At 37.9% G+C, this 13900-nt stretch overlaps 1 protein-coding gene across 1 annotated transcript; it reads right to left on the reverse strand.

Annotated features, from left to right (window-relative positions):
* Window positions 1-82: 82 nt before the first annotated feature.
* Window positions 83-9136, reverse strand: neil3 (nei-like DNA glycosylase 3). The gene is made up of 10 exons (XM_042419050.1): window positions 8919-9136; window positions 8617-8726; window positions 6874-7008; window positions 6275-6488; window positions 5269-5343; window positions 4765-4931; window positions 2768-2931; window positions 1127-1541; window positions 634-814; window positions 83-466 (listed from the first exon to the last, which is right to left on the reverse strand). The coding sequence occupies exons 1-10, from the start codon at window positions 9021-9023 to the stop codon at window positions 284-286; spliced, it is 1749 nt and encodes a 582-aa protein (XP_042274984.1). The 5' UTR covers window positions 9024-9136; the 3' UTR covers window positions 83-283.
* Window positions 9137-13900: the final 4764 nt, after the last annotated feature.

Here is a 13900-nt window from a genome sequence, read left to right on the forward strand (position 1 = left end):
AAATGTTCCTCATTATAACTTTAAAATACATATTTAAAAGATGGACATAGATAAGATATAATACAAAAAAGCAAACAGACACTTGATTGGGTACAACATTTTTATACAAATTAACAAGTGATTGGGCGTAATCTGAAGGTCATATGGTTGATTGATATTCTCCATTAAGCAAAGGAAGATAATTATTTACCAGGTATCTCGTTCTTTATCCTTTAACTTACATGAACATGTATGGATCAGGGTTTATTTATAAAAGTCATCTATTGCTAAACACATGTACACTCTAACAGCCAGGCAGGATTGATACCCCTGGTCCATTCTCTGCCCACTGGAAAAAGTTACACTGTTTACCCTGTTTAAAGCCACAGGTGTAGAAATTCCGGCCATTGTTGGGTCCTAGTTTTAGGACCGTCTTCATTAAGCATCGTTTCCCATGGTGACAAGTAGGGAAGCGCAAGTCAGCCCACTGCAACAGACACAATAAAGTCAGTTGTAAACTTTTATTTTAGTCGTTTAAATTGGATGCACACACAATATTTGTAGATAAAACCCAAGATACTTTAGAAAAAAATAGTTATTTATACAGTTCCATGCTACACAATGTCATAAAGATGAGTTATTTTCCATTTTTACCTCGAAGAAGTTACACTTTGTCTCTCTGGGAAGCGAGCAGGTGTAGAACTGTCGTCCCTTATTCTCCCCCTCCTTGTGGACCACTCTGAGGACAGCCGGGCGACGGTGGGATTCACAACAAGGGGCACTGGGATTGGAAGAAATGGAGGAGCTGCGGCTTGTCGCTTCTATTTTGCGCGTACTGACAGAAATGAAGAAACAGTCTTATTAGTTTGAAATGAATTGAAAATAAAACACAAGAATACCTGTCACATCAACCTTTATTAGTGAGTAAACAAACTCTCTTCAACCGTATGTGATGACGTGTGTTGGTAATAAGTATATTTACATGTATCCTATGATGGCAATTTATCAATCTGAACTTTTTTTAACAATGTTGCATTAGCAATTCCACAGTCAGATGGTTTTTTATCCCACTTATCTCCATGAAGTTGCAAAAAACTTCTCTTATTATAAACTTATTCATGAATAGCCAAGTAAGAGAGTCACTCACCCTGAGTTGGGGGTTCCATTTTGAGCATTGTTACTGGGAATGGGACTGTGATCAATTCTCATTTTCTTGGATGGGTGACTGTAGGAGGCCAGTGATTCCCCATTGGAGAGCTCAGCACTTTGCTTCTGCCAGCCACCAGAGGCATAATTGGGGCTTGTTGTCCCTTGGCAGACACTGTATTTATATAAACCTCGCTCTGCCGCCAAGGAATTCAAATGACTGCCGGCGAGGGAGAGTGGGGAGTTTACAAGCTTTGGCTTCTTGCTCAAGTCGGAGAAAACAAGGGTGGAAGTCCCGAACGCAGACCTCCAGTTGACTTTGCGCTCCTCTTGTGGTTTCTTAAAGGCAGTGCAGGGGTATTTCATCAAATCAGTAGTGAAGGGTGATGCTTCAGTGCTAATGTCGTCTTTGTGGACTGTGGAGATAGAGCCAGAGTGAGAAATTCATTTCATGTTCAGCAGCTGCAGTTTATTTTGATGCACTTGCTGCTCTCATAAAAATAAAAGGTTTGTTTTTAGCTTGAAGTGGTTAGCTTGCCATAAAATTCACCAGTAAGCAGCAGACTGTTTTGCCATGTAGTCAAATAAAATGTTGCACAATTGTTTGTGCTGATGATGCCCTTCTGTAAAATTCTGTGAAATATGTCACCATGTAATAAAACTTAAAAAGAAGAAAATTCTCTCAGTAATGGTGGACTATAATGCCTGATTTCAAAGTCATTAGACGAGAGCTGTGAATAAGTATTGCTCTCCCTGCCCATGACAGCTACTATTCATGTGCCCTTGAGCAAGACACTTAATCCCCAATTGTTTTAGTGGAGCTGTTCAGGCGTCATCAGTAGAAGATATAAAGATAACTATAAAAATGCAATTCAGGATATTACTGAAAAAGAGCAAGTTTGGAGAATTAATTGTCCATTATCCATTGAAACAGATTTTAATGGACTAGTTTAACCAAAAATGCAACCTTTGTCATAACTTCTCACACTCATGTCAGGTAAAAAAAAAATCTGGTTTGTACATATGTATGTATATTTGTAAGTCCAGTGGATTCATAATTACTCCTTTCTGAGCTTTTATGGACAACAGCATTTAAACTCAGATGATGTCAAATAAATGTAGACAGATGTGTGAAAATGAAGTTACCAATGCTTGGAAAGCTTACAGTTACTGAATGAACCATGGGCAAATTGTGGTCTTGGGTGATACTCATACAGCTATCATTTTAATTTGTTTTATTTGATATTTGGCAGTGTGATCCTAAGAAAATCAAAAACATAAAAAAATAAACCACTCAAGTGTTGTTTGGCAGCTGCAACAGAGACATTTCTCTCAAATACTAGTTCACTGCTGCCATAATGTGTCTCAAGACAGAGAAAAATAGCCAACTGACAGACATGCTCATTACTTGCATAGCAACATACAGAAACAACCACAGAGCAGTCAGCCTTTTTGACTGGAGTGTCATTTCAACAGCATGGGGTTATGGTGCCTCGTTCAGACGTACTCAAGTGTGTATGACAAACTGTACATGGGATCATTCAGCTTAACAGCAAACTACTATTATTTGATCTCTTGCTAACAAGGACGTTCTGCTGCCGCATTAAACTCAGCGACTATGAAGATGGAACATTTCACTCACCCTCAGGTCTCGGAGTGAGGCAGGCATCGCAGGCTTTTGCTGCTGGCAGGTTGATGAGTGTGCAGAGTTGACAGGCCCAGTCCTCCTCCTCCTTCTTTGCCACATTGTCATTGGTTCCCTCATTGTAGGCCCAGCCAATCAGACTGTTCCTTACGGGGAGTTTACTGGATTAATGAAAAACAACAGTGACAACTGTGAACTTAATAAACTTTTGTTGCTAAAATAGGATTAGCAATTATTAAAGCATGTGTACTGCAGCAGAAATAATCTTACTGTGTAAAAACAAGATCCCTTGAATTGTGTTTTTACACACTACACACACACACACAAACATTTAGCACATTTTTGTGAAAAACTTGACACCCTTGTAGCTTTATTCCTATCAATAAGGGTAGATTAGTTCTTAAAAAATATTTTCAATATTTTTTCTGCCTCATTTTTATTAATTAACAAACTACAGCCTCCAAAATGACAAAGTTGAATTAACATCTTCTGTAACAGTTTGAACAAACACTAATATAACTTTAAAGAAAGTAAGATTTATTGCAGGAATATTGTATTAGACTTCACTGCACTACTTTTAACTTGGATAACCTAATAAACTGGCAACGTAGTGTATTCCCATTTTTGGAAAATTACTCTTCCATATCAGTCAATGTGATACAAATTAGTATTTCATTGTATTACAGTTGCAATTAAGGTATTTCGCCAAGGAATATGTCCAGAATTATTTACAGTGTGTGCATATGTAAACTGTTCTTATGAGTCATAGGAAATGCACATGCAAAATAAGCAACAAATATAAATTATTCAACCACTATTATTGTATCTGATTATAGAAAATGGAAAAAGAAAATTTACACTAGATAAACATTTGCAATTCAAGCAGAGGTTAAAGAGAAGGCAATATGTTTTATATAATTGCCCCAGGCATATATGTTAGTGCTCTGACATAAAGCTAGACTATGTTTGACAAGAAGGCAAATCTGCAATGCCAACAGTCATGGAGGAGGAAAGTAGCAGCAGCTTTCAGGAAACTTTCCTCACAGATTGCTTTATCAGCTGTGTAACGCGTTGTAAAGGCTTTAGGCTCTAACCCCCTCGCAAAGCTTTGCTCAAACACAACCCAGGAGGTGTTGAGCCTGTGCCCTGTCTGGCAAACACAACCTTATATGCGCATTAATTTCCCCCCATAACACTTCCCACTCCCTGCCAAGCCCATCTGCCTGCAAAGATGGCCTCTCTAAATTTGTGACGTATTATCTAAAAGGCTTTTTAACTTTCTACAATGACCAGGTTTTGAAAAAATGACACCTAGCTATACTGTGTTGCTTTTTTGATCTGTACGGGTATTAAATTTTAAAAAGTAAATGGACTGCATTTATAAAGCGCCTTTCTAGTCTTCCGACCACTCAAAGCACTTTTACACTACATGCCACATTCACACCCACACATTCATACGCTGATAGCAGAGGCTGCCGTGCGAGGTGCCTGCTCATCAGGAGGAGTTTCTAATCATTCACATACACACACACACACTCAAACACCGATGGCACAGCCGTCGGGAGGAATTTGGGGTTCAGTATCTTGCCCAAGGACACTAAGAAATGCGAACCGGAGGAGCCAGGAATCAAATCGCCGATCTTCCAATTAATGGACGACCCACTCTACCTCCTGAGCAACAGCTGCCCCCCGGCTTTGAAATTTTAAAACGTATGAAGAGCAAACAAAAAAAGTAGTGTTGCGAAAAGATTTTAGGTTTTTATCATATATTGAAAACATGTTTTAATGAGGAAAAACAAAACAAAACAATTCAGCATTATCTGATTAATTGAATATGACATATAAAGTGTTCTTTTATCTTACTTCAGGTACTGAAAACATCATTGGTATCAAACATTTTATGAACAATACCAACCTTCGGGGGACCGGTCCTTATAAGAATGCAAGACAATACATATTCAGTCAAAGTGCCAAAGGTCTATGAGGGTTTCTACCTGACGTCAACCCCGCTGGGATCTCCCTTCTGACAGCGCTCACAGAAGTAAGTCATCCTGCTGTTGTCTCCAAGACGACAGACTGTGATGACATGAAAGCACTGGCAGCACTGGGGACGCTTGTAGACTTTGTAATGTTTGTATAGTGGGGAGCCAGATTTGCGACACTGATAGAGACAAGGAGGGCAGACAAGAGTGAATATAAAGATGAGGATAAAGAGAACAAGAAAAAAAAACATTCACCTTGCCTTACTTGCCAATTATGCATGGAGGGAGAGGAATATTTGTTTTATCTATTCTCCAGGAAGTGAGGCTCTGACTTTTGCTCAATACAGGAGTTTAAGTTAATCCATTATTGCAAGTCCTTCTGAATGACATGTCAGCTAAATAACTGAGAGTAATTGTGTATCCATCTTTATATACACGAGCAGATCTTTAATATCTACAACAAAAAAAAATTCAACACAAAAAACATGTGTTGCTATTCATATAAAAATGTCTAACCTTGTAAAACAGAAGAGTGAAATCACGTGTCATCTTCACCAAGTGGTGGATCTGTTCCTCTTTCAGCTGCTGAACCTGAGAACGAAGCAACAGTTAGTTACAGTTCACAGCTAGACAGTAAATAAACCTTTTTTTTTGTGTAGCCATTCATTTCAAAACAGAGATTAAAAGCTCTTCACAGTCAGCAAATCAATAATACAAGCATACACACAATAAAAAAAAATACCAGACAAGAATGGGAAAAAAAAAAAGGATTTAAAATGATGCAACAGAGACAAATTACATACAATCTATTCCCAAGACTTGCAGCTCATGCAGAAAGGACCTGACTCTGGTTCAGACAGAGTAAAAAAGATCTAAAGCGCACACCACTTGTAGCTCTTTCAGGACACCTAGGGGCTCAATAACGGAGGAGAGGCTCATAAAGATTCAGTGGTTCCACAAGAAGAAGAGGCCAAAAGTCCTAGATTAATGTTTTGGTCCAGTGTGCTATATTCTTGTACCCCATCTAATACTTTCTAAGGGGGGCAGACATCTTAGCAGAGCAGAGCCCCTGGTAAAAGCTGAGTAATACAAGTATTCATGCTGCAAAGAGTCTCTTACTGGCAGTGGATAGGTCACTCTGAAAATACATTTTTCTTCTATAGTTTGCTTAATGAAAGTATTCCTCAAGAACAATGAAATACATTAGATCTTTCACATTTTTTCATGATGAAAAATGAGAATAAATCACTGGTAAAACCCTCATTTGAGTCTCAATTAAGACTGCATAGATTTATATATATAAAAAGAAAAAAATCAATTTCCAAACTGAACAGAGGGGAAGGAATGTCTGTGCCGCAATGCGCTTGTTTGTCTTCTCCTTTTTTCACCTCCTCATTGTAATGCACCACTCAATAATACAAGGGTTTCAACTTTTTTTTTTTTTTTTTCCTGTGAAGGTTGTCTTGCATTTTTACCCTCTTTTCTCTTCCTCTGCTGAACACAATCCATCATCTTTCTGTACCTTCACGGCTGGGTGGAGGCCCGAGTCAAACAGGGCTTCGTTTTTAATGATGTTGCCGACTCCCGGCATGACGGCCTGGTCTAGAAGAACGTCACAGAGCATCCTGCTACTTTGGCTCCTTACTGCCTCCTCAGAACGAGAGAAGCTGAACTTGGAGGAGCACACATCCAGACTCTGCATAGCTCTCACCCTTTGCTCACAGTCTTCTGTCAACCTGCGGGCACACAGTAGAAAACATATGCCTGCTGTTACTGCAAGTGCGCCACGAGGTCAACTAGGGTGCTTGTGAGGTTATACATTTTGAAATTGTTTCTCTCATATATTCTGTTTCAGTTTGTGTGTTATGAGATGGAACAGCATAGGTGACATTTTCAGTCAACAGAAATAAATATCTATCTGGCTACTGAACAATACATCTGGACCTTAGAGTCAATGATCAGGACAAATGTTTGAGCCAAAAAGGCTGTGTTTTTCATGCAACAATAGCCACCGTCTTCAGAAACAGCCTAATGTAGGACATACTCACTGAATGGGACTCATACCCCAAGGTGAACTTCTGTCACCTCAATCTATCTAGGCTAGGCTTGTGTCCCCCTTACCTTATTTCCACGGCGCTGTCAAAGAAGCATACAATGTCGTTAGTCAGGTGTATTTCGAGCGCTGGGATGGAGCCGTTCCTATCCTTCCTCTCGGCAGGATTTATTCGCATTGATCCATTCATACCAAAGTGGACTCTAAAGGATGTGAGCGGGGAAGAGAGAGAAAAGACAAAGTCCATGTGAAGATAGGATGTCTCAATTCATATTAGACTTGACAACAAAAGGACAGAAAGGTTTGCCTGGCAGTTGGAGACTCCATTGTGTAACAGAAATGTCACAGGCTCCATCCTAGCAGGCACTCCGAGGCACTACCGGCTTGCTCACACCAATTCAGCTATAAATCCAGAAGTGTTAGGGGGCTGATTGATTTTATTTGATGATTAAAAAAAAACACCATAACTCCATTTATAGTTACAATTAAGGTTGGTGATATGACGATATATGCTGTGATATAAACTTGTCAACCATTAAAGATTATACAGTGGTACTCATCCCTTCACTATCTCCATTGTGGTCAATGTTGTAAATAAACGACTTCATTATGACCATAATGTATTTTTATATGATTTTTACAACAATGTGATGAAGTGTGTTGATTTTTCAAGTCTTTAATTCACTGGATGAGCCCAAAGCAGACGTTCCTGGTTATTTTATTCATGATTCGTTTCTCAATAGATTTTCCCAGCAGGTTTACTGCATCATTGATATTCCAATATAAATTAGCCTACATGTAGAGAGACAGAGAATTTGATCCATTTCTGCCACCCATTTATATAGTCATCGAGGATAAAAAAAACAAATGAACCCTAATGACTTATTATTATTATGGTACTTAAACATACAGCAAACAAAAACACAAAAATATAACATTACTTACAAGTTTACTTAAACGAGCAGATTTTGGAACACCTAAATCAAAGCTACTAAAATGTGTGACCCTGTTAAACACCATGGAGGCACCACATTTGGTAGCAGCTATCAAAACAACGTTAGAAAAATGTTTGCAGAGGTAATATACCTTGTATTTACTAAGCTAGATGGTAAAGGATGGGTTCACAATTTTTCAAGTCTGTCTTAAAACAACAGTCAGGTGCCCATATAAACACTGAAAGAGATCTTCCTCACTGTAATCATTCCTCTTGTTCATACCGGCTGTTGAAAGATCCCCTTAAAATGTGCTTTCAATGTAAGTGATGGAGGCCAAAATCCACAGTGTGCCCACACAGTCATTTTGTACAAAAATGTGTTTAAAAGTTTATTTGAAGCTTATATGAGGCTTCAGCAGTCTGGGTTAGTCATATTAAGTGGATATCTGCCACATTTAGTCTTTTTAGTGTCAAAATGCCTCTTTGTGTTTCCCTGTTGAGCTGTAGTGGAAGTATAGTAACAAAAAGAGGGACTTTGGCACTAAAAAGACTGTAACGATGAAAGACATCTACTTGATTTGACTAATTTGGATGACTGGAGCTTCATATTAGCTTCAAGATAAACTTTTAAATATATTTTTGCACAGAAGAAGGACTGCAGATTTTGTCCCCCATCACTTACACTGTAAGTGCATTATGGGGGGGATCTTCTAATGGTCAGTAAGAACAGGAGGAATGATTAAAGCAAGAAAAACCTATTTCAATGTTCATTTGGGCACGTGACTGTTGTTTTAAGACAGACTTGAAAATCTGTGAACTCGTCCTTTAACGTTACTTTGAAAACAGTGTCTGGCTGAGTGTGTACAGTCTGTATTACCTCAGAGCTCTTGAGCCAAAATACATGAACAGCTCCTTCCCCAAGGTTTCGACACCGGTGTACGAACAGCCAAAAAAACTCTGAAAGGCATTTCCCTCGGAGCTGTTTCTCTGTAAATAGACGTAAGCTGGTTAATATTCGCATGTAGCAGTAAACCGCAGCTTGTTACCGTTACAGCGAAGTCTGAAGTCACAAAAACTAGTTCAAGTTGTCATAAATTAATCTTGTTTTTGTAGAGACATTGGCAGCTAACTCGGTGATTAACAGGCTATTTTTGCTGCGTACAACATGACATTACATACCGTCGGTTTAGTCAAGCTGCCTCTAATCTCTTTCAATTTCTGTCCTTTCCGGACTTTTGAACGGATTTTCTCTCCGTTTAATGTACACCCAGGACCTTCAACCATCTTCGAGTTAAGGTTTTTAAAGCTATTTAACAATAATCTGCACTGCAGCAGCCCAACATGAAACTAACTGAAGTTTGTTGTTGTCTCGATTCCCCGCCACCTACTTCAATTTCGAGCATGCGTGGTACGGTTTGTATCCGGAAATAGGAGTTACATGAGCGTGCCGTTAAAGGTGCATTAACCTATTTATCTTACCTGGAAAATTATCTGTACTAAAAATAATAATTAGGGCTGCAACTAGCAATTATTTCCATTATTGATTAATCTGCTGATGATTCTCTCGATTAATCTATTAATCGCTTGGTGAATAAAACATCAGAAAACACTGAAAAATGTCTGTGAAACCCAGTGAAAACATTTCAAGAGGCCAAGGTGAAGTAATCAAATATCTTGTTTTCTGCAAGCAGCAGTCTAAAACCCCGAAATATTTAACTTCCGAAAATGTAAGACAAGAAACAGCAGCCAATTCTTCATCAAATCAAGAATTTTTGCTCGAAAAATGACTTAAACAATTAATCAATTATAAAAAATAGTTGCTGATTAATTTTCTGTTGATCGACTAATTGATTAATTGACTAATTGACTAATGGTTGCAGCTCCAAAAATGTCACTCAGCTTTCAGTGTCGTATAACTGGTTGACAAATTGGAGTGGATAAGTTTGCAACACTTTTAATTCATTTATTCATTAATTCTTCAGTGATCATCAAAAACTGCAATAAACACGTAATGTCATAAAGCAAGTGACATCAAAAGAAACAACTGTAATTTAAATGTATGCTAATTACACACATTTAAACACATAGTGAGAGATATCTCCACATAATCCAATAACATGTTTATTGCCTTCTCTATACGGACAGTCTACAATCTAATATAACACGTAAAACTGGGTTTTACCAGCTGTTCTCAACTCTTTTTTACATCTTTTTGAGTATTCACTTAAAACAATATCCTCCAGAGCTCTAGCAGTCTGACTCAATGTGATTTTTTTTGTTTGTTTTGTTTGTTTTTTGTTTTGTTTTTTCATCTATTTATTTATTGTGTGCCAGAAGAGTCTTTACATATGATCAGTTGGACCTACAGTTTTTTCTTGGATATCATTATATATTTACTGTACACATGTCTGAATGATTAATAGGTAAGTGTTGATTGTGTTGAATGCAAAGTATCAAATAATCAAGTTTCCAGCAATTGCTATGTGATGTGATAATAATGAATACAAAGTCTTTATCCTGAATGGCTCATTTACAGGACACATTGCAATTCTCGGGAGACTAACTTTCTCATATTATGTACTGTACAAGTGTGATCAAATGCCAAATTGTTTATTCTCGAGGCCCATATAATGATTTAAACAAAGTTATAGCTTCTCACTTATTCAAGGTCTATTAATCAATCAAAATTATTTAATGAAAACTGTTCAAGAAACCATCCTCCCATAATGTCCTTTTGTGCCAATTATCCGCAGCATATCTATGGGTGTGAGTAATTTCTTTTACCTCCCACTTGAGGGGGCTAGAGTACCATTGTTGGGTCTGCAGCTCTCACAACGACCTGTATGTGATGTAACCTGTAATATAACTGTGCAAGATAGATAGATAGATAGATAGATAGATAGATAGGTAGATTGGTAGATAGATAGGAAGATAGATCTTCTTTTTTAACCTTTTCTGCATATTTTGTTATTCCAGCTATGCCCAATTTGTGGAAATGTTGGAATGAGTTGAAATTAAAAGATAAGAGTAAAGATAAAGTAAGTATCGAATCACAATTTGTCTAGTGCAACATGATGCACTCAGGTTCCTTGAAAATGTTTTTGACATGTTTCCCCAAATTCATCTGTTATACCATCATCCCAGGTTGAATTTAACTGCCAGATATAAGCCTTATCACTGAGTCATACTACCCTCCATACCTCCACCATGTTCATTATGGGATCCCATCTGGCAGAAAAAAATTCAAAGGAATTATAATTTGCATTATGTCAAAAGATTTTCTGCATGGCTTGGTTGCATAATTGCCACAACTTGTTTGCTCTACAGTTATACCATCCAAACCCTTCTGTGGGCCCAGATAAAAATAGATAGACTCCATGTTCTCCAGCCAAGTGTACAGCCATGCCCTCCTTCTAAAAAGGCAGCACTCAGCAATAATGTGTATTAAAATCTGAAGCTGCTCTCTCACATTGGCTCCAAGCGAAGTGGAGCACTTGAAGCTGGGTCTCACCCAAGGTATTAAAATGTAACTCAATCCAAGTTGCTTAAAACTGGATTGCGCCCTCCTGCCTCAGGACCTACAGTGTCACGGGATGAAAGCAAACATTTCCCCTGTGCGTCTGCAGAGTTCTGCTCCCCCAATCTCTTACAGAATAAGATATATTGAAGATTAAAGGCCGACAAGTCCATGCCATGTCTTCTGATGATGCCGTAATGCTTCAGATTCAGTTTGAACAGTTCTTTTTCAGTGCACCTTAAAATAAAAATCAAAGCATCATTAGCAGGATTTTGTTAACAGAGTATGTGAGTCATATACTTTTCAGACAGTCATACTGTGATAAATCACATAAGTCATTACAGTGTGAGATTGTTACTTTACTGAATATTCAACACTTCAACACAAAGTTTAGTTATAGCAAAATTTTCTTCACGATAGCATGTTCTTTTTGAAATTCGACCCCAATAGTCAGTCGATCCAAAAATTCCATGCTCATATTCAAGTCACTTTTTATAGAACTAGCAGTGGCTGCATCCAGAGATAGAACGGTGGATGATCAAACATTAAACTTTGGATAAATATTAAGGTTACATGACAATGCTGCGATCTAACTAACTACATGAACATCTAATTTGTTTGTTTAGCCCAATGCTGGTTATGCTTCTTCTGTATTCAAATGAAGTTGTATTAGCAGCTAAGGACAGACTGATGACTGTTCATAAACTGCATGGTTTCTTATTTATTCAATCCATTGCATTTTAATCTATTCATTTACTACAACTTCATGGCAAACTGGTTCAGTGCACTGAGCTCACCATAGCTAATCTACAACTTTAAACACACTGTTTGCCATGTTTTCCAAGCGTAAACAGTGCTCAAATGCTAATTTGTCCTGTGATATTTTTACTCTACCGCCTATTGTACGTCCTTCAATCTCCCTTTGCACAAACAGTGCACCGCTGTTTTCCCTGCTTTGCTTTATGTACTAGTTTGAACTATGAAACTTTTAGTTGTTGATGTGCCCTCACAACAGTGACCACCAAAATGCAAGATCAAGACAGTTACATCTGCTTTGACTAAGCACAAGAAAGGGCATACTTTAGGGTCTTAAACATCCTTAAAGGGATTTTTGCTCAGTGAAACCTCTTAGACTGAACTCAACCACAGGCTCAATGGAGCGAGCAGCACAGGGCCTGCAGTTTGACAGCTAAAATATAAGAAGTGCAGCTACAGAAGTACAGTATTCCAGGATCCAGATGATCATCCAGGCGTGGCGAGCAAACTGATGAGCACTGGGTGGAAAAGTGTCAAGGTGTGTCAAGATAAATGCATCCGGCTCTCAGGTGTGGCACACAAAAAGGAGCCAAAGTGGATCCTCAGAATGTGGATTTGGACAACTTTACCTTATGCGTGTACAAATAGAGGTGTGCATGTGACTGTGTGTGCATTTCTATGTGTTGACTGCTGAGTGCACAATGCTACACCTGGTATAATTATCATTTCCGTAGGTTTGTTGTGAGCTGGGCTGTTATTGACACTGCTGCTATATTATGTAAAGGCTGGAGTCCATACATTTTAGCAGCTAATTATGTCTGTGTTGGAATTGTGAGTCACATATGTTTATATAATCTACATTTGCGCTATTCATGTTTGTATTTATACTACTATAATCTATTTTATGGGTACTGAGGTAATGGAAATTTGCTCATAAAACACTTTCAGATTCAGAGAGTAGTTTCTGCATCTTACCAGGCATTGAACAAATCCTCTGATGTCCACTGCCAACTTATTTTCAAGGCAATTTGCATGATATTCTGTGAACAGCACAGAGTTTCAGATAATATCATACAGAAACATATGTAAGTTTGCGTTAAAGTCAAATAAATGACTACTGTTGAGTTTTTGGTCATGTTTTGACTTTCAAAAAACAAAAAGCCCAGGTTAGGTAGATGCTGTCTATAATTTTCATGCAAATACATTTATTTGTCCAAGTAAGTAACAATGTTTCATTCATCAGGCTCATATTTTTACTTGTGTTCATGTAAGAGTCTGAATATTTGCATAAAACCACATCCAATAATCATTCACACATTCATAGCAATGACTCTGTTACTGCTTGCCAGGGAGCTCTTGAAGTCCTTTCTGCCGATAGGAAAAGATGTTTGTTTCCAAAAAACATAAACTTGACATATGTGAATAATCAGACCAGATGGGAACTCAGTGCTTTGTTTCAGGGTGTCCAGATGAACTGGTGGTTTTCTGATAATAAATAACTCTTAACTTTGGACTTCTGTTAAAGGAGAACTAAGAAAAACTTTAATTTCTGCATAACATACCCTGACCGTATCAATACTATGATATGTTTGTCTACTAAAATCTCACTTATTACATATTAAAGACATTTGGGCCTGTATCTGCTGTATGTTATATGTGTGTCATAGAGGAGCCTATAAGCATTGGTATAAGGCTACAAGCTGCACATAATCTGCACATTTCATTAAACTAATATGAGACTCTTAATGGATGAAGCAAATTGTTTTGAGACTTGCAAAAATCTTCTAATTTGCTTAATGGTCTCCCCCCAATTCTTCTAATGAGTCTCCTAATTGTTAAATAAAATTTGGGAATTGGAGTGGGTTTGCAGCTGCAAGTACACTCTTTT

Source organism: Thunnus maccoyii, chromosome 8, assembly GCF_910596095.1.
Source record: "Thunnus maccoyii chromosome 8, fThuMac1.1, whole genome shotgun sequence".
Taxonomy (NCBI): Eukaryota; Metazoa; Chordata; class Actinopteri; order Scombriformes; family Scombridae; genus Thunnus; species Thunnus maccoyii.

What these genes read in the sequence shown, in the direction of transcription:
- neil3 (XM_042419050.1), bottom strand. Translation starts at nt 9,023, where the DNA reads ATGGTTGAAGGTCCTGGGTGTACATTAAACGGAGAGAAAATCCGTTCA. An exon ending in GCAGCTTGACTAAACCGACG is followed by an intron (nt 8,727 to 8,918) that starts GTATGTAATGTC and finishes GTCTATTTACAG; the next exon opens with AGAAACAGCTCCGAGGGAAA. An exon ending in AATGGAACCCCCAACTCAGG is followed by an intron (nt 815 to 1,126) that starts GTGAGTGACTCT and finishes CATTTCTGTCAG; the next exon opens with TACGCGCAAAATAGAAGCGA.